At 43.1% G+C, this 27,413-nt stretch overlaps 1 protein-coding gene across 2 annotated transcripts in view; it reads left to right on the top strand.

Annotated features, from left to right (window-relative positions):
* The window catches only part of DMRT1 (doublesex and mab-3 related transcription factor 1), a 126,055-nt gene that overhangs the window by 59,928 nt on the left and 38,714 nt on the right, over positions 1-27,413 (top strand). For both annotated transcript variants that reach the window (XM_025359742.1, XM_025359743.1), the window contains exon 4: positions 14,463-14,607. In XM_025359742.1, the coding sequence (XP_025215527.1) occupies positions 14,463-14,607 (145 nt within the window). The remainder of the gene's footprint in view (positions 1-14,462; positions 14,608-27,413) is intronic.

Here is a 27,413-nt window from a genome sequence, read left to right as displayed (position 1 = left end):
TTTTTGTTTTGTTTTGTTTTTTGTTTTTACATTTTACTGGTCTGTGAAATCCAGAAAGACCACTGCAGTACTCAGTGTGTCCTTGTGACAACAGTGAAGTTCTTTAGAGGCTTCAGTGTGCTCCTTTATGTGGACTTACATTTGTGCTTACCTTTTGACCTGTGGGGTGCTTCCCCTCCCCCACCACTTTTTTTTTTTTCCTGAGATGGAGTCTTGCTCTCTTGCCCAGGCTGGAGTGCACCGATGCAGTCTCAGCTCACTGCAGCCTCTGCCTCCCAGGTTGAAGTGATTCTCTGCCTCAGCCTCCTGAGTAGCTGGGACTACAGGCACACGCCACCATACCCAGCTAATTTTTTTTTTTTTTTTTTTTTTTTTTTTTTTTTTTGAGACGGAGTCTCGCTCTGTCACCCAGGCTGGAGTGCAGTGGCCGGATCTCAGCTCACTGCAAGCTCCGCCTCCTGGGTTTACGCCATTCTCCGGCCTCAGCCTCCCGCTAATTTTTATATTTTTAGTAGAGACGGGGTTTCGCCATGTTGGCCAGGCTGGTCTTGAACTCCTCATCTCAAGTGATCCGCCCACCTCAGCCTCCCAAAGTGCTGGGATTACAGGTGTGGGTCACCACGCCCGGCTTTCCCCTCCTTTTTATGACAGCTATGGGAACACCCTCGTGCTAGTCTAGCATTTTGAGGAATTCATTCACAGGAACCCCAAGTAGGTTCTGCCATCAGGTACACGGTGAGGATGTAATGATTGGGCCTACTAGGTCAGTAGGCAAGTTTTGGAGACTCTTCTGTTTAAGGAAATGCAACTCCAAAGTCATGATAGACCCTAGAAAATTTAAAGCCAGTGGAATTAAAGATGTCAGGCTCCCTGAGTTTAGGGGTCACATTGCCATTACTATAAACTTTGCCTTAAATGGCTTGTCAAGTCTTAGCCATGCCTATGACGTTTTCTTCTGAAACATAATTGCTCATTAGGTTCCTCTCTTTTAAGGAGAACTAGTGGACCCAGTTCTCTTGGGTCTTTACAACATAGTCTTACTCCTGCAGGGAGCAAAGCTTGCTTTCTCCAGCTGGCCCTGTAAGGAGCAGCGAGAAGTCCTTGCCCCTCCCGTCTCCCCCCATTACTCCTCTGAAGCATTAAGCGTGGGTGAATGCAGTCCTGGCTTTCTGTTTCTAAGTGATCACCTCACCTGCCTGCACTTTCACCAAGGAGTTTCTATTTTGTCTCGTTTTAACTGATGACAAGTGATGATCGTGACAGTCATCATCTGGTTTTTATTACACCTTTCCTTGAAGGAATTGCTGTTTTGTTTCACAGATGATGAAAGCTTAATGACTTGCACGCTTTTGATCCTACAGCAAGGGTAGTTGTTTGTGAGAACTGGTGCCTGCGATGACAATTTTCCCAGTGGCTCTTTGTCTGGAGCCAAAGCTCAGGGAGGGTGGTGGTGGGCAGTTTAGACGCTAAGCCCAGACAGATGGTGAGAGGTTGGGTTTAGGAATATCCCTTAGCTACAGTGTAGTGCGTTTTGGTTACAAATATGTAGATTCTAGAAGAAACTAGAACTGGCCTCTAGATACCTGGGGCCCTGGAGAACAGGCGGCAGCTCTGACTCTGAGAATATCTGGAAGGAGTGCGGACCTAGGCATCCTAAGGGATTGTTTTCTCAGTCTGGTTGAAGTGGTCCAGTAGCATCCCAGGAAAGCCAGAGAGGGTGTAACCTTAGGTTTTTCAGGAACCTTCGGAAGACTTGTGAAAGTCCTGGGCTGTCCTAGAGATTCATTTCCATTGTTAGATGACTTCAGTTTGATCTGGGCTGAGTAAGAAATCCCCTGTAAAGTGCTGATGTACTCCAGGGACGACTTCACAATTGAATCGGAGGCAGAAGTATATTATTAGTCTTGTGAGGCTGTTGCATTACCTATTATCTGACACAATAGCATTAGGTTAGTAAATAATATAGTCATTTGGGGATTCTGTAATTGGCTTGAAATTTAGATAATTAGATCACAGTTTTTGAAAGCTTTCAGATTTGATTTGGTTGGGCTGGTGGCCAAAATCTTACTCATTTATGTTTGCCCTTTTAGCTTACCTTTTTTCCTGTTAAGTAGACATGAATATGACATAAAATTAGTTGCTTTTTTAGAATGTTTAAGTACATGTATAAGTGATTCTCAGATTTCTTAGGAGTCTGTACTTCTGTGGTCTCTTAAGTGTTCCTCATCATTTGAATAAAGATGAAAATCAAAGGAATGCATAACAGACAGGTTTGCCCTGTTTTTTTAAAAAAACCATAATAGGAATAGGATAGAAAAAAAAGACTAGAATTGCCAAAAAATGTCCACTGTATTACAGAGTATGTATAAGAGGCTCCTTTATGCATTTGTTGATTGTTTTTAGCGAGTGGCTGCTCCGTGCATGGCACTGTGCTAGAGACTGTCAAGTACTGGCTCACGGTAGAATGGATGAGAAAGAAAACTCAAAAGACACATGTGGCCGGGTGCAGTGGCTCATGCCTGTAATCCCAGCACTTCGAGAGGCCGAGGCGGGTGCATCGCCTGAGGTCAGGAGTTTGAGACCAGTCCGACCAACATGGAGAAACCCTGTCTCTACTGAAGATACAAAATCAGCTGGGCGTGGTGGCGCCTGCCTGTAATCCCAGCTACTTGAGAGGCTGAGGCAGGAGAATCGCCTGGACCCGGGAGGCGTAGGTTGCGGTGAGCAGAGATTGTGCCACTGTGCTTCAGCCTGGGCAACAAGAGCAAAACTCCGTCTCAAAAAAAAAAAAAGACACATGTAATTCTCTTATTCCTGTTTCGATCAGAGCCTGGGAGAGCTGTGATCCCTTGCGGAAGGATGAGCCCTTGCTGTGGCATTCCAAGAGGCAGGGTGGGGACGAGTATTTGATCACAACTGTTGTTTAGAATTTCCAGTGCATGGTGATAGATCGACTTTAGTGGGTTTAATTTTTTAAAAATTATCCCACAGTGAGTACACCCCTTTACTGCCTCCACCCAGGATGGGTTGCCCTCAGCACCCCCTCCTTGGTATAGCATTGGCCCTGCGGGCATCACCATTGAGATGCACAACTTCCTGGAAGCGGTGTTCATAGGAACACCCCTACAGTTTGGTGGTGAGCGTGAAACTGCCCACCACCACCCTCCCTGAGCTTTGGCTCCAGACAAAGAGCCACTGGGAAAATTGTCATCGCAGGCACCAATTCTTACAACTACCCTTGCTGTAGGATCAACACTGAGGAACGGGGAAAAAGGTATTATCTCCACATTTTATATATCATATTCCTTCTCACAACATTCTGGCAAGTCCCAGTTCTAGGAGAAGGAAGGCAGACATAATTCTATGTCCGGAGTATTTGTGTAACACCAAAAAATGGGAAGGCCTGGAAATTTCGCTGTCTCCTCACTCCCTTGCCTCTGTATGTGTGTGTGTGTGTTTGTGGCACTGCAGGATATGTCAAACTAAAGTTTATGTACTTAAAATAATCTTTAAAGTGTGTAATGGAAAGGTTTTTTGTTTGAGTCATTTGTTTGCAAACCCTGAAGAGGAGTCTTTCATTGCGGTCGCCCATTCTCCTGTCGATAGAAACAGATGGACCTGTGAGGGGAAGAGGAGGGTGTGAGCAGAACAGCCCTGGACCAGCATCATGCTGCTGGGCACTTCCTGTCTCCTTTGCGTTTCATCCATAAACACAACCTTTCAGGGCTGTGAGCCTCCTTTTGTGACTGAGGAAACTGGGGCTCAGGGAGATAAAGTAGCTAGCTAGTACTGCACAGCTGGCAGTGGGGAAGCTGGAGTTTGAACTGGAGTTTGCCTGACTGCAGAGGGCACCTTTGTTCCCATAGTGTCTCTGCCTTCCTTGCAGGGCAGTGCACATTTCTTGGTTTTCCTTGTAAAACCCCGAAATTCTGGAAAATCACTAGGCATGCTGTCTCTCAAGCATGCTTCTGTGTTACACACACACACACACACACACACACACACACACACTCTCTCTTCCAAATCAAAGTACTTTAGGGAACAGTGGTAACGTGATGCTTTTGGTCATTCTTGTGTCATTTCAATTAGTTGGAGGTGGACTCTCTTCATGGTCTTAGAATGGGCAGGGCTTTTTCATGCCACCCACAAGTTGAGAGTGTCCATCAGAGGTCACCAGCCTGCATTCAGATCGTGAATACCAGTTTGGTAAAGGATGTGAGTGTGCGCGTGTGCTTAGTTAGAATGTGGCCCCAGACAGCCTCACCTTTCCCTCCCGGCAGGCTCTCATGTTCTGTACTCGTAAGATACCCTTCACACTGCTGATTTATGCTAAAAGTATCCTAATGTTTCTGACAGCTCATGTGTGACATGAATATAATCCATATTTCTTAGAGCAGCTAATTCAAGTGGCTTATTTCCCTGTACTGCTGATAGGGCTATATCTCTTGATGTCGCAGCCCTGGAGATTGTGATGGTAACATATTGTTTCTGGGTCACTAGTTTTGTCTAAAACAGTAGGTTGGAACAGAGTAGCAAAGGTTAATTAAGTTTGTCCATCAAGGTGGGAACAGATATGGATACCTCTGATGTTTCTGGTTCTGAAATCAAAGTTCCTGAATGTGCGGTTGTGGGCATCTTTTCTTCTCATTTTCAGACAATCAAAAAATAAACTTCATTTGCTCCAGAAGTAGAGAAAATGTGAAGAGTTGTTAAAAGCTAAAGGCAGCAAAGTAGGTCTTTATACTAAGCAGATATCTTCACTTAAAATTAGAAAGTTTCCTCGGTTGAGTAGAGAGAAATATCAGAAGCATCTGAAGGTGATTTACTTTGAATCTTGCCATCTCTACTTAATCCCTTGCGACCAGAACCAAGTTATTTGATCTCTCTGAGCAGTTTCTTCCTATATCAATGATTATTAAATTATGAAGACTTGTGAGATAATGAGACAAGTCTCTATATTATTTCTCAATAGATGCTCATTTTCTTCCTCTGAAATTTGGTTAATCTTATTGTCAGTAACCAGTATTTTCTCAGGAAAATTAACATTAAGAATATCACCAGTACAACCCCCATCCATACAAACACACACTGCAGTCTTCAGAAGTGTTGTAGAACGCCTTCAGAGACTGGACATGTGAGACAGTGGAGTGTGTTGATCATTATTAACCGAATTTTAAAAATACAACCTTTTAAATGTCCTTTCTCTCCAGTCATTTTACTGAAACTCTGTTTCTTAGTGGCTTTTATGTAAATGGTACCTGCATTTATGCCTGGTATATGTGGGTTCAGTTGGGAAGTCAGGGTCTGTATTTTAGATTTGTGAACTAGACAAATGTAGGTTTCTAACCCAGGAACTGGAAAATCTTTCATGGATTTCTTAAGATGAAGAAGGTACTGAGCTAGTCCCAGCCAGACACTGGTCCAAACTGACCACTCTTTTGTGAACCCCCTGAAATGCACCAAGACCCTTTGAGGTTTTAGGAAAAGGAAACTTTTTTTTAAATTTGGCTTTTTCTTACTATTTACCTCCTTTTAGAGGTACTTGCCTCCCTTTACCTGATTTATACATCGGTGTCTTTCAAACATTTTAGATTGAGAACCCGTAGTAAGAAACTGTATTCCGGTATATATTTACACAGATGTACACAAAATGACAAGTTTTGTAGAACAGCTCTTACCCCTTACCCAAATTGTATATGCAATGAATTCTTATATACTGTTCTCTTTTATTCTGTTCTATTCTACTGCATTCTGTTCAATTCCATACAGTTCTCTAAATATATATATCTATATATCACACACACACATATATATATGTAGACACACTGCAAACTGAATTATTTGAGGGCCCTATAAAAGGTAGCACTTCCCGCCTTTTGGAAAACATGGTCTCAAGAAGTACACTGTTGTTCTGTCAGTACCACTGATGGCAGATGGTGAAAACAGTTGAACAACACAAGTTAAAAAAATAATTTGGCCCTTGTAAAATGTCACAATACTCACATCTGAATTGCTTCTTGGCTAAAGATAAGCAAAATGGACCACTAATAAATACAAGTGTAATTCTGATATCCTATGGGATTTCTGTCCTTAATGGGTATTCACGATTGTTGTGGGCTGGGCATGGTGGCTCATGCCTGTAATCGCAGCTCTTTGTGGGGCCCAAGGTGAGAGGATCACTTGAGGCCAGGAATTCAAGAGCAGCCTGGGCAACATAGTGGGACCCCCTTTCTACAAAAACTATTAAAAAATTTAGCTGGGCTTGGTGGTGTGCACCTGTAGTTCTAGCTACTCAGGAGCCTGAGGTGGGAAGATCCCTTGAGCCCATGATATCAGAGGCTGCAGTGAGCTGCGATCGCACCACTGTACTCCAGCCTGGACGACAGAGAGAGACCCTGTCTCTGAATTTTTTTTTTTTAAAAGACTGATGTGAATTCTCTTCCATGCCCTCTCCACAATTTCTGGAAACTGGGGGAGGGCTTGCTTTATATCCTCATGGTCAATTTTGGTTCTTTATTTCCATATGACTTGTTTTTTTTTTTATGGTTCATCTTAGGGCTGTTTTTTATTTTTATTTTTAGAGCTACTGTGATACAAACTTTCCTTGGGTTCTTTTTTTTGAAAAACCCACCCACACTTTTTCTTTTGTTTTTGCATGTGTAGTGGAAGATTTGGAATTTACAACTTAAAACATCTTAAATGTATCAGTTCTTAAATGATTGGTTCTCTCTGCACTGTTGTGTGAGCACCCTCCTCTCCACGCCTCCCCCATTTTCCCCTCCCACCTCTCCTGGGCGCATTTGGAGGAGGAGCTTTCGTTTGGAAAAAGGTCTCTTGGGTTCCTCAGCATCTGAATGCCCAGCCCCAGCCCCACGCATAGCACAGCACCTTCACCCGTGTCCACCCCTCACCCCCACACACATTGAAGGATCCTCTTGGCCTTTGCGGGAATCCCTGACAAAGGCTGAGTCCTCACAAAGGCCTGTCTGTCTGCCTCCTCTCCTTTCCTCCCTCTAGGAGGGGAGTGGAGGGCATTCCATAGCAGGACCACCTAAGAGAAAGCAAGGTGAGCGCAGGGGAGGAAGGGAGCAAAGGACTCATCTTCAGAGCACTGGACACAAAAGGAAAGGAAGTCGGGAGGGCGGGTTTTCGCTATGGGAATCGGCTTGGGTCACACACCTCAGCATTTGGCCTGGTGCTTCGGTAATCTCTGAAATGTGTGTATAATAGCAATCATTTTTAGCCTATATATTAAAATTTTTTCTCAGCATGAGATGTGGAATGCTGAAAAATGAATGAGGTGTGTATTTCAGAAGGTGAACAGGGCTGTTTGGGTGAAGCCCTTTGCACAGGTGGAGTCTGTAGGCTGAGACAGTTCACAGTGTGTGCTTAGGTGAGCTTGGGAACAGGCATCCCATTTAGATGGTTTGAAAAGAAGTGTCTGTTAAAACTAAAGCCATCATTTAATGAGGGTAAAAGTCCACCCCAGCCTTCACACTCAGCACCACCAGAAGACCCAGAATTCCACAGCCTGTGAAGAGTCCTACCTGTATAAAAAGGTTTCTGTTCAGAAAACCAAATGTTTACCCTAAATATGGCTTTTGCTATTTAAAAGACTGTAAGCCACATATCAATACCAAGGGAGTTTTTTTTTGTTTCTGTTTTTTTGAAACAGGGTCTTACCCTGTCACCCAGGTTGGAGTTAGCAGGGCAAACACAGCTCACTGCAGCCTCAACCTCCTGGGCTTAAGTGATCCTCCCACCCCAGCCTCCTGAGTAGCTGGGACCACAGGTGTGCGCCACGATGCCGGCCTAATTTTGTAAATTTTTAGTAGAGATGGAGTCTCACCATGTTGCCCAGACTGGTCTCCAACTCCTGGGCTCAAGTAATCCTTCCTCCTCAGCCTCCCATGTGCTGAGATTTACAGGTATGAGCCATTGTGCCTGGCTGAGTCGTTACACTATTTGTTTAAATACCAGTTTGCAGTTAGGAATGTTATCCTATAGAAAAACTCTTCTCATTAAGACTGTTCCCCCTTCTTACATCAACTCCAGTTTTATGCAGCTGAGCCATGTTTAGTAAACAACTAGATGGCAATTTGGTCTTCACAAATCCCTTTTAGTTATTCACCTGGATAGACTGTTCACTTTGATGCAAGACCAGACACTCACCTTATCTAAATTGTTACTAGACAACCAATGACTGGTATTTGGGATTTTTTTTTTTTTTAAAAAGAAGTGAACTCAAACATTTTTATGCTTTTTTTCCAGATATTATTGTTACTATAAAATAGGGTGATTAACATGTATAAAAGGAAATGATGGCTCAGATTTACTGTGATGCATATTCTTAACAATTTAATAAAACCGAACTCCAAGGTCTTGGGTTTCCTGCAAGGTTAATACTAACACCATGAGCATCCTCTGCCAGCCAGCTCTTATCCATGGGTCGTACTCTGGTTCAGAGACTTTGGATGGGTAATAACATATAAAACATGCCTCTTGCTTGCCAGTGACCACTGCTAATAATAATGGTAGTCATCATTCACTGGAATCCTGGGTTTTTAGGGTTTACTTGGTTTATTTATTTGCTTAGCTTAAAGGAATAAAAAAAACCCTTGAGAGGAAACAAGGAGGCATTACACAAAGGAGAAAAATATATATCCCTTCAGGAAAACTGTGACTCCTCTAATCTCTTTGCCACTCTTGTCCCTCAGCAGCACTTAGCTGTTTTTTTCTAGCTGGAGGTGAGGGACTGAGCACAGGGGTGGTGCTAGGTTAGTTTAAAGTGAGCTTCTCACCTTGGTGCCGTTCAGGCCTTGGGTTGGGTAAATCTGTGTCCTGTGGGAACTGTAGGACACTACGCTGTAGTACCAGTCAGCAGCATCCCTGACCTCGACCACTAGATGCCAGCATCAACTCCCTGCCCCCTTGTCACAATCAAAAGCGTCTCCAGATGTTGCCAGATGCCCCGTGGAGGACCAGACTGCCCCTCGTTGAGAACTACTGGTTTAAAGTAAAGTGAGTTTCAAAGGCTTCGTTATTTTCCCATTTCGTTTAAGCCAAAAGTAGCAGGGTTGTGATTTTCTTTTTAAAGTTAGAAGAGAGCAGGAAGTGATTTAGTTTGAAATTGCGTTCTGCCATGCATTTTTCTGGGCTAATTGCAGTTTTTGTTTTTGGTTTTAGACGGAGTCCCACTCTGTCGTCCAGGCTGGAGTGCAATGGTGCAATCTCAGCTCACTGCAACCTCTGCCTCCTGGGTTCAAGCAATTCTTCTGCCTCAGTCCCCCCAAGTAGCTGGGATTACAGGCACCTGCCACCACACTCAGCTAATTTTTTTTGTATTTAGTAGAGATGGGGTTTCACTATGTTGGTCAGGCTGGTCTTGAACTCCTGACCTCAGGTGATCTACCCGCCTCAGCCTCCCAAAGTGTTGGGATTACAGGCATGAGCCACCACGCCCATCCATGAATTGCAGTTTTAATGTCATGTTTACATGGCTACACATGCACTTAGAAACACATAAAACTGTCCTCTTATGAGCAAATTGTCACGTGGATGGGTTGTTCTGGATTATTCTTTGAGGTGGATGTAGCTGAAGTGACTGATGACCTCAGTAAGTTCATGTATTAGTCTGGTCTCACACTGCTATAAAGATACTACCCGAGACTGGGTAATTTGTGAACAAAAAAGAGGTCTAAGTAACTCACAGTTCAGCATGGCTGGGGAGACCTCAGGAAACTTGTAGCATGGCAGAAAGCAAAGGGGAAGTAGGCACCTTCTCTTCTTCACAAGGCAGCAGGAGAGAGGAGAAAGAGAACAGGGGAAACTGCCAAACACTTTTAAAGCATCCGATCTCAATAGAACTCCCTGCATATCATCAGAACAGATCGAGGGAACCGCCAGCATGATCCAATCACAGCCTGCCAGGTCTCTTCTTCGACACGTGGGGATTACGGTGTGAGATGAGACTTGGGTGAGGACGCAGAGCCAAACCATATCAGTTCACATTCTAGTAACCTCAAATGGAGTCTGACCCTTCGTATCTTTTTCTTCTTTTACTGGAAGTCTTTTATAGCTCAGTGATCTTGGGGATTCATTAAGGATAGTGAATGTTTGAGTATAAATAACTAAATTCCTATTTCCTAATAATTCTTTTTATTTCATGCTTTCTGAAAACATGGAAAAGGAATTAAGGGAATAGATAAGCATACGCATGGATTTGAAATTGTGTTTATTTTCCAGTAAGCGTTAGTTTAAAAAAAAGGAATTTTACTGTTCGTCTTCGTCTTTTTGTCAAATAATGTATACATTGTGATTGGCAGCAGTTAGCCAGTCTATTTGTCAGGTTTAGCCTTTCACATGTTTTAGTTAATATAGGGGATTGTTGGGATCTTGTACTTCCAAGGCATGTGGACAATATGTTGGTAATTGTAGAGCACTGGTTCTCAATCTTGGTGTCATATTAGAATTACCTGGGATCTTTGAAAATACCCGGGGCCCAGGCCACATCCCAGAGCAGTTAAACCAGATTTTCTTGAGTGGAGTCCAGGTATCAGTACTGGGTTCCCTTCTCACCTTACTCCAACGAGAGTGAAGTTTGAGAAGAAATCAGTACCACTGTTTACAAATAAAGTTTTATTGGAACACAGCCATGTCCATTCATTTTACAAATTGCTAGAGACTGTATGGCTTGCCTAAAATATACTTACTGTTTGACCATTTACAATAAAAAGTTTGCTGACCCCTGCTATAGACTCACGGTTAACATTTTTCAAACAATTTTGAAAGGAAGGTTTGTGTAAACTTTCATAGTATTAAAAAAAAAAAAAATCCAGCATTTTGCAGAGCATTTAGGCTCAAATCCTATCACTTTTCTTGTACCCTGGGAAAATTGAAAAGCATTTGCCTTGAAGGACTGGCTTGCAGATATTGTCAAACCTGAAGTAGATGTGACAAACTCAGCACCTAGAGCAGAGAGGCTCCATTATTTCTATTACGGCTTACGTCGGCACCTTGCTTCTAATTCAGTGTTCATTACTCAGACTGTGTAATTGACTTAAGGAAGTCTGTGGAGACAGAAATGGCTTTTCAATTCAAAGTGTGTTTGAGTTTGTTTTTACTACTGCAGCAGTTGTAGATGGCGGCAGACCCCTGAAAAAAAACTTTTAGTTCTAGGGAATTTTCTGTATAAAAATAAAAAAGAATGAAAATTAAAAATTGCTATTTACATATTTTCCCTCTTTCGGTTCAGCTGGAACCTGGATGGTTGTAAATAGCTGGTAAAAAATGTTTTAAGCCGGGGCAGTGGCTCACGCTTGTAATCTCAGCACTTTGGGTTGCCGAGGCGGGCGGATCATTTGAGGCCAGGAATTCGAGACCAGCCAGGGCAACATGGCGAAACACCGTTTCTACTAAAAATACAAAAATTAGCTGGGAGTGGTGGTGCAGGTCTGTAGAGTAGGCGTCTGTAGTCTAGCTACTCAGGAGGCTGAGGCAGGAGAATCGCTTGAACCCAGGAAGCAGAGGTTGCAGTGAGCCGAAATTGTGCCATTGCACTCCAGTCTGTGCAACAGAATGAGACTCTGTCTCAAAAAAAATTTTTTTTAGAAGGTTTTCCTTTGGTCGTGGGCTGTGAGAGGTTACTAAGTATGAGAGGAAGGATCACTTATTCTAGTCCCTGGGCACCAGCAGTATCAGCATCTCCAGTCCAGTCTTTTTTTAATGAGACAGAGTCTCGCTGTGTTGCCCAGGCTGGAGTGCAGTGGCGCAATCTCAGCTCACTGCAAGCTCTACCTCCTGGTTCACACCATTCTCCTGCCTCAGCCTCCGGAGTAGCTGGGACTACAGGCACCTGCCACCATGCCCAGCTAATTTTTTGTATTTTTTTAAGTAGAGATGGGGTTTCACCGTGTTAGCCAGGATGGTCTCGATCTCCTGACCTGGTGATCTGTCTGCCTCAGCCTCCCAAAGTGCTGGGATTACAGGCGTGAGTAACTGCGCCTGGCCTCCACCCCAGTCTTAACTATACATCAGGACCTGCATTTTAACAGGACCCCCTGGCCATTCGTATGCACATTGAGAGATGCTGGGAATCATTGAAAGATGCTGTACTGTTCTAATTGATAACTGGGTATGTGTAGTAAATAGGTACCACGATTGTCCCTTTTCTTTTAAATGGTTTAATGGCTTCTTAATGGATTCTCCTGCCGTGTGGTCTTACTCATTAGGGGTAGCCAGTTTTTCCTTTTTTGCTATTTTCCAAGTATAGCTTCTTTAACCTTTTATTTAGTAAAAATTTAATGTAATGGTAGAAAGTGAAAACGGAGTGATTGGCCTAGAAGAGACACCATTTAATATACTTTAGAAAAACAAACCAGAAAGGACAAAGGGGACTTGCCCAGGTAAACTTCACTTGAGAGGAAATAATCACCTGTAATGGTGTCTTCTTTGCTTCTCCAGAAGAAGTAATCCACTTATGAGAACATAGATTTGAGCTTGGGAGCAGTAGAGATCAAAAATAAATTCCTCGAGCTGCTCAAAGCATCAGGTGGAAATCAGGGACTTAGCTCTTTCTACCAAACAGCACCATAATACCCAAAGTACACTTAGACCAGTGTTAGTTGGTGAATTGTCCACAATCTAGATGTTCATAGAAAATGAGGAAGCCCAGTACCTAGTTTTACACTACCAGGCTCTGTCAAGTTAGTCCTATTTTCTTTTTCAAGTAGCACTTAAAATATTTGATTGAAAAACATGATTTTGAATTATTCTAGATTATTTTGAAATTATTCATATTTCTGAACAGAACTGATTTATCTTGAACATTCCCTTAAATTGGATTTTAAAAGTGAGTACCATCTAAATTTAATTTTTTAAAAACTGTATAAATAACTGGAGTCCAGCTCTGTTGTTGCCATAAAGGTAAGATCATGAGTTGGATGCTCAGTGTCTGTACCAGGATCTAGATGTGCATGGAAGGGGGTCTTACACTATCAGAGTCATCCACCTGGCCAGGAAAGTGGAAATGGGGGGGCGCTTTCTAAGTCATCAGGTCATATCTTCTTAGCTTTGAATGAGAGTCAGGAAGCCGCAGGGAATGAACTGCTTCTTATATAAAAGCTATCTCATGGTCCTAAAGGCAGGATCTGGTTGCCAGAAAAAAGTGAATGACTGCTGAGCTCACGTGCAGCTGCCACTGCTGCTGGAGGGGCGCTTGTGCCTCCTTACTGCCTTCCCAGTTTTGCTCTGCTTCATGTGTCCAGTTAGCAGAATCCAAATCGCCTCCAGAATTCAGATCTCAGACTCCTGTTCCTTGCTGCAGGGAACAGCACAGAAGGAGCTGGGAATAGACAGTGAGTAACAGGATCCAGCATGGCATCGTGCTGATGTCCACAGCTTCCCATTACACATGGTTTGCGTGTTGTTTTACAATCTTTTTATTTTGGAGACAGAGTCTTGCTCTGTCGCCCAAGCTGGAGTGCAGTGGTGCTATCTTGGCTCACTACAAGCTCCGCCTCCCGGGTTCACACCATTCTCCTGCCTCAGCCTCCCGAGTAGCTGAGACCACAGCCGCCCGCCACCACACCCTGGCTAACACCACACCGTGTTAGCCAGGATGGTCTCGATCTCCTGACCTCGTGATCCACCCATCTCGGCCTCCCAAAGTGCTGGGATTACAGGTGTGAGCCACTGCACCCAGCCTACAGTCTTTTTAAATACTCTCCTCATATGAACTCTGTAAGGTAACCAAGATAAAATGCCAGTTTTACACATGAAGAAACATGGGAAGAGGTCTGATAACTTGTTCCCGTTCAAACAAATGTGTTAGTGTTACAGCAGATTGTGTTGTCTCCTAAGCAGCACTGTCCCCTCTCCACCACCCTGTTCTCTTTTATACTGGTTAATTGAGCACCAAATGACCAGAAGGAATTTCAGGGGTGCTTTAGAGGGGACCTTAAGATATAAAGGGCACCATCATAGTTCTAGGCCCAGTACATTGGAGGAGCATGTTCATGGCTGAGGCCACTTTCAACTTAAATAGGCCATTCCCTTAATTTGCTTTTTTTTTTTTTTTTTTTTTTGAGACAGGATCTTGCTCTGTTGCCCAGGCTAGAGTGCAGTAGTGGCAAGCAATCATGGCTCACTGCAGCCTCAAACTCCTGGGTTCAAGTGATCTTCCCACCTCAGCCTCCTGAGCTGAGATCTCACTTGTGCACTATCACACCCAGCCAATTTTTTGATTTTTATGTAGAAAAGAGGTTTCACTGTGTTGCCTTGGCTGGTCTTGAGCTCCTGGGCTCAAGTGATCCTCCCACCCTGGCCTCCCAAGGTTTGGGAATATAGGCATGAGCCACTGTGCCCAGCCTGTTATTACCTTATTTTAAAGAATTAGGTAATTATTGTACTAGTTGTGACATACAATGTTGGTCTCAATATATTTCTTCTTTTTTCTTAAGCAGATGAAGAACATGGAGAACCGCCATGCAATGAGCTCCCAGTACAGGATGCATTCTTACTACCCGCCTCCCTCTTACCTGGGCCAGAGCGTGCCCCAGTTCTTCACTTTCGAGGATGCGCCCTCTTACCCGGAAGCCAGGGCGAGCGGTAGGTATCTGGTCATACAGACTGGATTTGGGGTTGAGAGAGGATGGCTATCCAGTACTGGGTCATTAGCTGTCTCTAATGGCTTAGCTGTTAGTAATTGTTGGAAAGTTTATTGCTGTGTGAAGCCTGGATAAGTATCCTTTAAAGAATTTAGTTATAAAATGACTTTGCTTTGCTTGATTCTTAATACCATGCTTTTTTTTTCCTTTCTGGATTCTTAGAGTGACAGGAGTAAGATGAGAGACTCCCCTTTGGAAGCTAAAAATGTATTTTATAGAGGATCAATATGAAATACAGGGGCACTTTAAATGTGGTTCAAGACCTGGTATTTTTTGTGAAGTGAGTTTCTGTATATTGAAAACTCATTTCCCAAAGACTTTCATTTTAAAATTGAAGGCATATTCATCTTTTGGGGGAAAATAACATAATAAAACATTTTTGAATACAATAGATCTCAGAGTTTATGCAGTAGCAATACAAATAACTCTGATATAATGGCTTTGAAATAAAAAATGACTGTTAAATGAATCAAAACACTTTGAAATACATAGTTCTTCAACTTCAATTTTAACATCCCCCAGCATTTTCACTGTAGTGAGAGGCAGTTCTTTACAGCTGCTGCGTTTGCAGATCCCGTGTTTAAGTTCTTTAGAGTTAAGTATCCTCTTTTGATGTAGGAAAGTGAGAAACATACACAATAGGTAGTAAGTGGATATCAGGGCAGTAGTGAGTGTCTTGGAAGAGAAACCAATCTAGGGGAACTTACTCTGTACTAAATAAATGGATATGTTCATTTTCTAAATAACTTGACTCTCTAGAGAACTTAGAGAATGAGAATCAGAACCATGCTTTGATTTCCAAATTCAGAGGCATAAAGTCTAAAATAGCTTGGCAAGGTATGCTTTATTTACCATATATTTTTTTTTTTTTTTTTTTGAGGAAGGGGTCCCCCTTTGTTGGCCGGGCTGGAGTGCAGTGGCCCGATCTCGGCTCACTGCAAGCTCCGCCTCCCGGGTTCACGCCATTCTCCTGCCTCAGCCTCCTGAGTAGCTGGGACTACAGGAGCCTGCCACCTCGCCCGGCTAGTGTTTTTTGTTTTTTTTTTTTGTATTTTTTTAGTAGAGACGGGGTTTCACCGTGTTAGCCAGGATGGTCTCGATCTCCTGACCTCGTGATCCGCCCATCTCGGCCTCCCAAAGGAATCTGGTATTATTTTTAACCCAGCTTGCCCTGTAAGGGAGCACAAGCATGAAAGGTCAGAATCCTAACTGGCTTGTCTGATGGAGCCTCTGCACAATTTGGGGATGAAGCAGTTAAAGGAACATTTGTTTATACAAAGAATTAAGAATGAAACCCACTTTCAGTAAGAAATTGCCTGCGCTTCTTACTCCAGGAATAATGGAATATTTTTAGAAGCGTTGGCATTCTTGAGACAAAGGTGTAAATTCAGAGCAAGGCAGTAAGACAAAAATATAAGAGGCAATTTATTAGAGCAGAGAGGAGTGAATTTGGAGAGGAGCAGTAGGCATTTGAATTTATGGCAGAAAAGGAAGCGACTTAGAAGGAAAGAGGTTACAGTCCAGGAAAGAAAAAGACCAGCCGTACCAGCGCTTGCAGGGAAAGAAGAATAGGTGAACACCACCTACAATTTCTTACAACTTTTCTGGCCATGTGTTTATTTGAAAGAGTAGTGTGTCAGGAGACCCCAGGCTTAAATTCCTGGTACCCTGCTAACCCACTAACAATTAAGTAGGAGGCTCAAGCTTCAGAAACGAGAGCCGGGAAGAACTACAGTAAAATCTCAGCACTATCTACTTTGGAATTATCTTCGAGAAGGAGTGTACAAATATGTAGAAAACCAAAATCCCAGCTAAGTTTTAAAAGAAGTGTGGCTTAATGTCTTCCAAATGTGAGCTGTTTTGGGTTTTTAAATATTGTGTGAATTTTTACAAAGCAAGTGGGAAGGTAAAGGAAGTATTGTGTTTGGAGGTCAGTAAGGACACCTCAAAGATCATCTCATGGGACACTGGATCCTCAGTTTTATCAGCATTGCCACAGTGGGGAGTTCTTTGAGAGCATGTTAGCCCTTCTGGGAGGCAGGGCTGAGGCTAGAGAGAGGAAATGATGGGTGGGGATGCGTACATCAGTATATTCATTTGTGAGATATTGGCAAAGGCTGGCTCATAACCAGTTACATTTAGCAGATCCATCAAGTTTAAGTTCTTTTGGTTGATTGTGTTAATACATAAGTTATTATTTATTCTAAATAGGGATTTCTAAATAACTTGAAAGAGTGTTTTCAGTAGATTTAATGTCTTTAAAGTCTTATTCAGGTATAAATTTGCCCATCAAATCCATGTTTCTTCAGTTTCTTTAAAAATAAATTTAAGCTTAGCTTCTCTATCATCTAAAAAAATGAGTCCAAGTGCAATGTCTTCCTCTGGATTTGCTAAAGCTGGCAACATGAAAAAAATTGAATGTTGGGCAGGGGGTAGGGGGGAATTTTACAGGGAACGTTTTCTTTTTGTCATGTTACTGCTTTTTAATGCTTTTTTTGTAAAAGGATAGGAGCCATTCCTTCTTTCCTTATCCTGAAAAATGTTAAGTGGGTAGGTCAGAGAGATGGTGGAGTCAGATTGTGCAGGTCTTTGTACGCTATTGCAACAATTAGACTTTTATTTCAAGTGAGATGGGGAGCCATAGGAGGGTTCAAGCACAGGGTGATTTGTCTGTCTTGTGCTTTTAAATGATCACCCTAATGACTGTTTTCTTATAGACTATAGGGATGCAAGAGTGGAAGCTGAGAGGCCAATTAGAAGGTGATGGCAGTAATTCTGGCAAAAGAAGATGGTGGCTGAGTAAGGGTGGGAGCGTGGTGGTGATAATGGGTGGTCGAATTCTGGATATATTTTGAAGACAGAACCAACAAGATTTGCTGTTGGGCTTTGGATTGGACAGGAAGAGAGGAGCAAAGGATGACTCCTTAATTTTTGACCTGACCAAATGGAAGATTGGAGTTTCCAATTATTGAGGTAAAGAAGACTATAGGAGAAACAAGTTTGTGTGCATTACGAGTTTAACTTTGCATGTGTGAAGTTTGAGATGTCCATGAACCACCCAAGTGGATTGTTGATTAGGAGTTGGATGTGTGGAGTCTGTGGTGGAGGGGAAGTATCTCTGCTGGAGATGAAGATTTAGGGGTTCAGTGCATAGGTGTTATTTGAAGTCAATGTGATGAGATCATTTGGAGAGATGAATGTAGGTGTAGAATAAAGGACCAAGGACTGAGCCCTGCATGTCTCCAATGTTTATGGCCCTGTAGATGAGGAGGACTAGCAAAGAAAAGAGGGAAGAGGAGCAGCCTGTGAGACAGGAGGGAAACTGTGGGTGAGTGGTGCCTTAGAAACTGTGGGTGAGTGGTGCCTTAGAAGCCAAATTAAAGGATTTTAATGAGAGCCAAAGAGTGCTGATAGGTCAAATGAGATGAGGACTGGAATTGACCGTCGGCTGTTGCAAGTTGGAAGTGATCAATGAACTTCTTAGTGGCCACTTTGGTGGGAGGTGAGAACCAAAGCCTGCCTGCGTATTCAGGAGTGCATGGGAGAGAAGAACTGGGGCAGTGAGTACAGGCAGCTCTTCAGGAGTTTTGCGTAAGAGGAATAGTGGGATGGGGCATCAACCCGTGGGGAAGTGAGTTCAAGGAAGGGCCTTGGCTCTTTCTTTAAAGAAGAGAGATTTTATAATAGGCTTGTATGCTGATGAGGTGATCCCAATAGAGGAAGAATTTGTGGATACACAGAGTGCGTGGGGTCACAATTGCTGTAGGCATGACCCTGAGCAAGCCAGGTGGGGTGGGATCCAAGGGTCTGCGGAGTGGGGACCATGGTCTGATGTGGGTCTGGGGGTGCTTTGTTACTTGTCTTAAGAGGGGCGATGAGAAATAAAGAGGAAACAAACTTTACAGCAATTTGATAGAGCAGTTTTGTCTGTTGAGTCTAATAAAATATTGGGGCTTATCTTTTTTGTCTTTCATTTTTCTAGTAGTCTATTTTTAATTGAGGTGAAATCCACCTAACATGATTAACCATAATTAAAGTGTCCAATTCAGTGGCATTTGGTACATTCACAGAGTTGGGCAACCGTTACCTCTATCTGGTTCCAAGGCACTTTCATCACCCCAAAAGGAAACCCCCCATCTTCCCTCCTCCAGCCCCCTGGTAATCACTAATCTGCTTTCTGTCTCTATGGATTTGCCTGTTCTGGAATGGAATCTCATAATATGTAGCCTTTTGTGTCTTGCTTCGCTTAACTTAAATGTTTTCGTGATTCAGCTACACTGTCATAGAGATGAGTATTTCATTCCTGTTTGTGGCTCAGTATCATTCCATGGTATGGATGGAGAGATCACATTTTGTTCAGCCATTCATCGGATATTGGGTTGTTTCCTCCTTTTGGCTAATGTGAATAGTGCTGCTTTGAACGTTTGTGTACCAGTCTTTGTTTGAATGTCTGATTTCACTACTTCTGGGTATATGCCTGGAAGTGGAATCGCTGGGTTCTATGGTAAGTCTGTATTTAATTTTTGAGGAACACGTTACTCTTTTTCACAGCAGCTGCATCGTTTTACATTCTTACCATAATATATGAGGGTTCCAATTTCACCACATCCTTGCCAACACTTGTTTTCTATTTAAAAAAAATAGTTTCCAGCCTGAGCAACATAGTGAGACCCCATCTCTACAAAAAAAAAATAAAAAAAAAAATTAGCTGGGTTTGGTGGCACGCGCCTCTAGTTCTGAGTACTTGACTACTTGGGAGGGTGAGGCAGGAAGATCGCTGGAGCCCAGGGGTTTCAGGCTGCAGTGAGCTATGATCACACCATTGCACTCCAGCCTGGGTGACAGAGCGAGGCCCTGAGACCCACACTGCATCCAGCACTGCATCACGACACAGCCCTCCAGCTTTGTAGCACAGGCAGGCGTGCAGGGGTGCAGTCATAGCTCACTATAGCCTCAACCTCCCAGGCTCAAGTGATCCTCCCACCTCAGCCTCCCGGGTAGCTAGGACTACAGGTGAGCACCACAATGCCCAGCTAATTTCTTTCTTTCTTTTTTTTTTTTTTTTTTTTTTGTAGAGACAGAGTTTTGCCATATTGCCCAGGCTGGTCTTGAACTCCTGGGCTCATGCGATCCTCCTACCTCAGCCTCCTAAAATGCTGGGATTGTAGGTGTAAGCCACCATACCTGGCCAAGAAAAAAGTTTGGGGGGGCTCTAGTAATTCATTTTTATTGTATTTTGCCAAAGTACCAGACCACAGTACGTTAGAAACTGAAAGAAAAAAAAAAAAAATTAAAGCAGGTCCCTCCCCCTCCATAGACTGTTTGAAGATCACTTGTCTAGTGCTCACATGGAGGGTTGGTTTATCTGAGTGTGGCCGCTTCATAGTAACAGATGCAAGCTGTTCGGGAAGCGACAGTAGGAACAGCTTTGAAATGATGCTTCCCCAACTGGGGATGAAGAGACATCTCCACAGCAAGCCCCTCTGTTTTAACAGATGTACCTCTGTCTAGAGGTGGGTGGTACTGCACATCTGAGAACAGACATCGTTCTGTGCATGTTGAATTCTTGAGTATAAGTTGCTGGAGTACATGGTTGGCCAACACCTGCAAAAAGGTTTAGGTTTCAGATGAAGGTAATCCACTTAGATATGTTTGTCTATTTATTTTGTGATCTCGGTTTAAAAGTTAGAAATGGTGCCTTATTTCCAGGAGAATGGCTTGAACCCGGGAGGCGGAGCTTGCAGTGAGCTGAGATCGCGCCACTGCACTCCAGTGTGAGAGACAGAGCAAGACTTCGTCTCAAAAAAAAAAAAAAGAAATGGTGCCTTATTTCTTTTGGTTCCGACTCAGAGTGGCAGCCTCCCGTGCAACCTCAGCCTTCCTTCACATCCAAGCTGCACTCTTTTCAGGAGAAAGAAACATTTGAGGTGCTTCTTACAGATCATGGAGTGTTCATGTATTACTCATGTAACACACAGAGGCTGCCAGCAGCTCCGTGAAGCGAGTGCAGAGCATCTACATTTTACCCAAAGGTCAGGTGGCCACCGGCAGTGACGGGCTCCGTGCAGGTGAAGGCTTCATGCTCCTCTGTGATGTGTGAGCAGCTTGCAGAAGCCTCTCTGCTCCCAAATACGACTCTTCGAATCCATTTGGCGTTAACAATGCCGTGGACCAGGGAGTCTAGCAGTGCCTGATTTCACTGATAACCATAGGCCTGTCCTTCATGATGACCAGGACTGCATGCAAAATGGGTAGCTTGCACCTCAGGGAGTGGACTTGCTTAATGCTGCACGTCAGAGTTGGACTTTTAGGGAAGGTCATCTGGCTGCACCTCCCCAGTTTGCAGGTGAGAACACTGAGGTTCTTCCCTGTGTTGGGAGCGCCCTCAGATCTACTTGCTCTTGATCCAGAATGCCAAAAGTGCCCTTTATGTGAGGTGAGGCAACATTCTGTGACAAGTGGCCATGTGGGGTGGTAGAGAATTCTGTATGTGGAATCTAAATGGGACCCCTGACTTAGCAGGTTATGTGGCAGTACCAGATGCTTCCCTGAGAGCCTCGGTTTCCCTACCTGCTGAGAGAGGGTGAGGACGTTGGCTCTGTGGAGGCCACGCCAGTATTGTGAGGATGAAATGGTGTCTGATGTGCAAACAGGCTCAATAATCACAAAATGCAGGTAAAAGATGGCAGGTGTTATCATGACTTTCCCCAGTTTTTCCTGCGAGGGCTATGTGGGCATTTCACATAGCTCTTCTTGTAAGGGAAAATGATGCTTTCGACATGTTGTAGAGTTTGGCTCTGGCACGAAGGACAGTGGGGCAAGGACTTGGAGGGCTGTGTTTGTCGTTGTGCCTCCTGCCCTGAGCTGTATTTCTCAGCCAGTAGGAGGGAAAAACATCAACCCGTGTGTTTCTCTGCTTTAAGGAAAGCTGAATGTGTTTTATGCAACATTTAGAAAATGTTGAGTTTAATTTAAACTTGACACTTTAGAAATGACTTATTATTTGCTAAATTTCAAAGAAAAGGGCACTTTGTAGGTAAATCTATTTTCCTTACGTGACTATTTTGTCCTCAGCTTTAACTTGGAACAGAGAAGTAAGTGGGGCTTTCAGTGGCAACAAGGCCAGTGAATGGAAGGGCGTCGGAGCTATCCCAGGAGACGAGGTCTTGCTCAGGTCCCCAGCTCTGGAGCCAGTAATAAGATGATCAATCTCTCTCTCTCTCTCTCTTTTTTTTTTTCTTTTTACATGGAGTCTGGCTCTGTCTCCCAAGCTGGAGTGCAATGGCATGATCTGGGCTCACTGCAACCTCTGCTTCCCAGGTTCAAGCAATTCTCCTACCTCAGCCTCCTGAGTAGCTGGGATTACAGGTGTGCACCACCACACTCAGCTAACTTTTGTATTTTTAGTAGAGACGGGGTTTCTCCATGTTGGCCAGGCTAGTCTTGAACTCCTGACCTCAAGTGATCTGCCCACCTCAACCTCCCACAGTGCTGGGATTACAGACGTGAGCCTCTGCGCCTGGCCTGATCAATCCCTTAGAGCTTCAGTTACATCTGAAAAGTGGAAAACAATAATAACAGACGTATTTTTTATATATATGGATCGCATAAGGAATTATGTAAAAGTATGGCAGAATCTGTCAACTCTCATATTCTTGTATGTAGACCTTTTACCATGGCTCATGTATCTTTCTATTTCAGCAGGTGCCTGGCAGTGGGCTGTACAGATGGAAATGATTACTATCATTAAGGAGGGCTAAGCGTATGTGTATCATGATTCTTGAAATTAGCTAGACATCATGGTCTGCAGAGTGAGGAAGATGGAGCATACTAATTTTAAGCAGATAATAAACATTTGGAAATGGCAGCTTTAAAGATGTATTTTTAATATATTACACTTATGATATGTTTGCTGAGTAAAACACACCGGTGCTTTACAGGGAATGTGAAGAACACCAGCAGGTCCCTTTATGCCTAAAGGATAGTACAGAAGCAAGCTGACATGCTGTTGGATGAGGACAAGCAGATTTCTGTCTTTCCTTCAAATCTTTCTCTTTCTCCATATAAAGAGCACCCCACAAGGCAAACTGTGGGCAAGATTGAGAGCCGTGGGGCTCCTAATGTGTCCTCCGTTTGACAAGACCTCCTCCAGGCTGTAGTCTGGAAATAGCAGGCACTGCCCAGGGGCCTACCTTAGGGAGGTCAGACTCACTCATGTAAGGATAAGGTCCATTCAGTGCAGCACGTTAGCAAGAATTATCAGGGTGTGTGCCCACACGGAGGGTCAGCTTTGTACTCCTCCAGGTGCCTGCCATCGTGCAATGTTCTCAGATGACCGCCGGGATGGTTTGTCGTTTCTTAAATGAGTAAGAAACCAACTGTGGAATCTTTTCTGTTCATTCCTCATCTACCTGGAGTTGGGTATTCCAGTGAGGCATTCGGTGAAATAAATCAGACACCAACAAACATGGGGTACTGTCCCCAGGCCACAGACATCTTGGATTTATGCCATGTAGAATCTTCCCTTTGGAAAACTTGAATTTTAGGGACTTAGTTCTTTATATGCGACTGGTATTTTGATTAAGAATGCAGCCCCGCCGGAGGGTCAGAGGTGCTTATTCCGTATTCACACTTAGCAGAGGGTGGGTGTGCAGGCAGAGTGCCGTGGCTTCCTCTAAGCCTTGTTGCTAGTGTTTAAGAGGAGGAGTCAGCCTACGAACTCAGATCCTGAATCATTTTCCTGGGCGCTCTTTTGTCTAGTATATCCTGTGTTTTTCTGTTCATTTCCTTCCTTTTCTTTTTCTTCTCTTACAAACACATGTCCAGCTCCTCCAGTGTCTGTAAGACAATGTCTGACCACTCTGTGTGTAACTCATTTAATTCTCTGAATAATGCTATTATCCCCATTTTACAGATGAGGATATTGAAGCATAGAGACAATGCCTGTTAGGTGGGGGAAAGGAGGGGTCCTGTTCCCGTGTGGCACATGGAGGAACTGAAGCTCAGTGATGATGCCGTTTATCTAAGGCCTCACTGGGCTACAGTCAAGCACCCTCCTGTCTTAAGTATTTTTAAGGAAATGGGCTGTGATTGGGGTTGAGAATGCACTTGGGAATATTCTGTTTGCAGGGACTAAAGGCATGGATGCAATTTCTTTAGCTGTAATGATGAGATTCCAAAACCTGCTCTGTTACCACATACCTTAGGCAGAAATGCCCCCATCTGGGGGTGTCTTTCTGTAGCACATTTGTGTCATAGTTAAAAACTCAGAAGCAAACTGAAACCCTTCGGCATATCAGGTGTGGTATTTCTCTTTACATGGCTATTCCCAAAGCTCAGTATAAACTTTAAGATACTTTTATGAGCACAGTAAAGTCACTTTTAATTTTGTGGTTATATTTGAATTTTCCTTTTATTTAATAAGAGAGAGTCAAGTGGAAGGGTTAATATTTGATAAGGGCAGAAATCACAAAATTAAATGACTAGTGATTAGCTTTGAAATCATAAGTGCAAATAGAAACACAATGAACTACTTTCAAAAATATTTATTCTCTTTTTTCCCTGTGGGCATCAGCTGTTAAGTGATTACATATTCTACCTGTTATTTTATTGTTAAATTACTGTGACTAACAGGCCTGGCAGTTTTCCTCAGATAATTTTTGAGGAAGATGTTATTTAATCTTCACCTAGTCTGTCAGTAGCTTATCATGAGATTGCTTTTACATCTTTAATTTATTCTTTAAAAGCTATAGATTCAGTTCATTGTGGCTAAAAATTGCAGCCTAGAGAAGATAGAGAGAGAGAGAGAGAGAGAGAGAGGGAGAGAGAGAAGCTCTGGAAACTACATTTTAGAAATTCCTAAATGCTCTGACATAGCCAGGTTGAACACAATTACTAGAAAACATTGTTTGTCAGTGTTTTCAATGCTGATGTTATCTTCATGGGATTCAGGTGTGACAGTGAGTTCCCTACCTGCCTGCTCAGTAGAGGGACCCAATTCTCTTGTGGGCACATCACAAATCAAGTTGGCCAGTTTCTGTTACTCGTTTAGAGACCATTTGTATTTAAACATCCTGGAGAACTGGTGTGTGTCTGTTGGGCCCTCCTTGGGTGTGACAGTAGCCAGTTGGGTTAGAGCTTCCAGCATCATCACTCATAACATTTCCTCATTTGAATCTGACCTGAATCCACAGGGCCCTAGCGATTTTTTTCAGGGATGGTGTGGAGTACTTCTGGAGTTTATTTTCCCTGCTTACCTCTTCAGAGGCACGGCCCAGGCCAAGTACAACTTGAATAACCTTCAGGAAAGCTGTGCTGTCCTTCTGTCGGCCGCTGTCTTTGAAAATTGCCTCCAGAGTTAGTGAGCAGGAACAGTTAAGATTTACAAACAATGATGAAGCTTGTCATGCATCTTTCACCATTCATCATCCAGGTGCCGTGCCTGGGCGGTGAAGTGTTCTTCATAAAAACCAGCTCAGTGTGAAATACACCTCGCTGCAATGTTTACTGCTTTGAAGCTCGTCAGCGGCCCTTTATAGTAAATCCAGATTGCGATGTGACATTACAGTATATCATTGCCCGGCGCGGTGGGGTTTACACTAGGAATGAGTGCAGTGCACACCAGATGAGGTGTCCAAATTGAGTTATGTCAGAATTTGGCTGTTATATGGGGATAGCTTTTGTTTTCTGAACACTGAAAGTTAGCTTTATATGTATTTATATTTATATATAGGCATATACTTCCCATCTTGCCCATATACACAGGGTATACAATAGATGCTGAGGTCAGGTTCCAAATGCGCTTCCTGGTGTAAAGAATGGTGACCAGATTTTATGTACCTTCCAAACTGTTGTCCATTGAAATTGGCATAAATGGAATCTTCGGGGGGAACTAGAGTAGATGGTTATTTCAGTTTAGAAGCAGCTTTGATTTTGCTGTGTGTGAAGCGATCATATTTGCCATCCTTTCTTATGAAAACTTGGAACACTTTTTCCTGAGAGTATTGTGGTACATTGGAATGCCCCTTTGATAGGAGGGCAAAGAGGAGAAACCCATACAACTGTTGCCACCCATTGTGGAGCATCTTGCCTGTCCTGTTGAGCACATCTGCTTGGGGAGGTCTGTGAAGTCAGTGGTTTCTTTATTACTTTTTTTAGTGGGTATCAAAATCCTAGTGCTGCCTAGTGTTATACTGAAAGGTGCTGCTTCCAAGAGATTGATGGTGTTTTAGCTTAAATCTGCAAAATAAAAGAGCACACTGAATTTATTGCATGATCAGGTTTATTTACATTCACGCTAAAAATGCCGATATTAAAAATGAGCTCCATAAAAAAATAATATTCAGAGACAACAGCCGGCTCTGCAGTCCCATGATCATCTGCTTAACACACATATTTTAAAATTCTCTGTTAAGTGTAGCAGGATTGTTAGAGAATCATTTTGTGGTATTTAAACACCTGGCTCTACATTGAATCCAGTATCTCTCCCCCTTGTATACTTGCATAAAATCTGGGTTAGGGATTTCCTCACTTGAAATGCAGAGGTTAACATATCCTTCCTAGCCATACCCTCTGCCTCTTAGTTGCAGTGTCTTCTTACTAGAGATGATTAACCTCAGCCAGGTCTGAGCTTCTTAAGGCAGCAAAGGAAACAATCACAGGTGTATGGCACTTGACCTCTAGGGGCAGTAGAGGAGCCAGAAGCTTTCCATTGGCTTTGACTCCTGGAGAAGGAGAGATTATCCCCAAATCAGCCCAGTAGTTTGTTTTTGCCAGGTTGGTCGGCCCAACACGTGCAATCACTTTATTAAGATTTCGCGATAAAATATAGGACACTCCGTTAAATTTAAGTTTAAGATGTACAACAACAAATGTTTAGTATAAGCATGTTATATGAATATTTTATTCTACTAAGAATTGTTTCTGAAATTTAAATTTTATTTATTTATTTTTATTTATTTATTTATTTTTGGAGACAGTCTCTGTTGTCCTGGCTGGAGTGCAGTGGTGTGATCTTGGCTCACTGCAACCTCCACCTCCCAGGTTCAAGAGATTCTTGTGCCTCACCCTCCTGAGTAGCTGGGACTACAGGTGCACACTACCAAGCCTGGCTAATTTTTTGTATTTTTAGTACAGATGGGGTTTCGCTATGTTGGCCAGGCTGGTCTCAAACTCCTGATCTCAAGTGATCTACCTGCCTCACCCTCCTAAAGTGTTACGATTACAGGCATGAGTCATCATCCCCGGCCTAAATTTAATTCAGCATCCTGTATTTTTATTTGCTAAATCTGACAACCTTGTACTTCATCTGTGTCTTCTCTGAAACACCCTGGGATAGAAGGCAAAAATGGAAAGTCCACAGAGGAGCACAGTACCTTCTCTAAGCATGTTCAGCAATTCTAAGGGTGGTTTCAGCTTTTTTCTTTTTTTGAGATGAGGATCTCACTATGTTGCCCAGGCTGGACTCCAGCTCCTAGGCTCAAGTGATCCTCCTGCCTTAGCCTCCAGAGTATCATTTTTATTTCTACAAAAATAGTACAAGAGGGCAATGCTGATCATGCTTGGAAAGGTCTTATTTCGGTTGATGTTGTTTAGTAATTTTTGGTGAAAAGTTTCTGGATTGTAGTTTATCCTTGAACATGTTAACATATTATTTCTTCTGTTTGGGCGATACATAGGTCCAGAAAGGTCAAAAGAATTTTCTTTCTTTCTTTTCTTTTCTTTTCTTTTTTTTTTTTTTTTTTTTGT

This window comes from Theropithecus gelada, chromosome 15, assembly GCF_003255815.1.
Source record: "Theropithecus gelada isolate Dixy chromosome 15, Tgel_1.0, whole genome shotgun sequence".
Lineage (NCBI taxonomy): Eukaryota > Metazoa > Chordata > Mammalia > Primates > Cercopithecidae > Theropithecus > Theropithecus gelada.
This window is presented reverse-complemented; position numbering and strand designations above follow the sequence as displayed.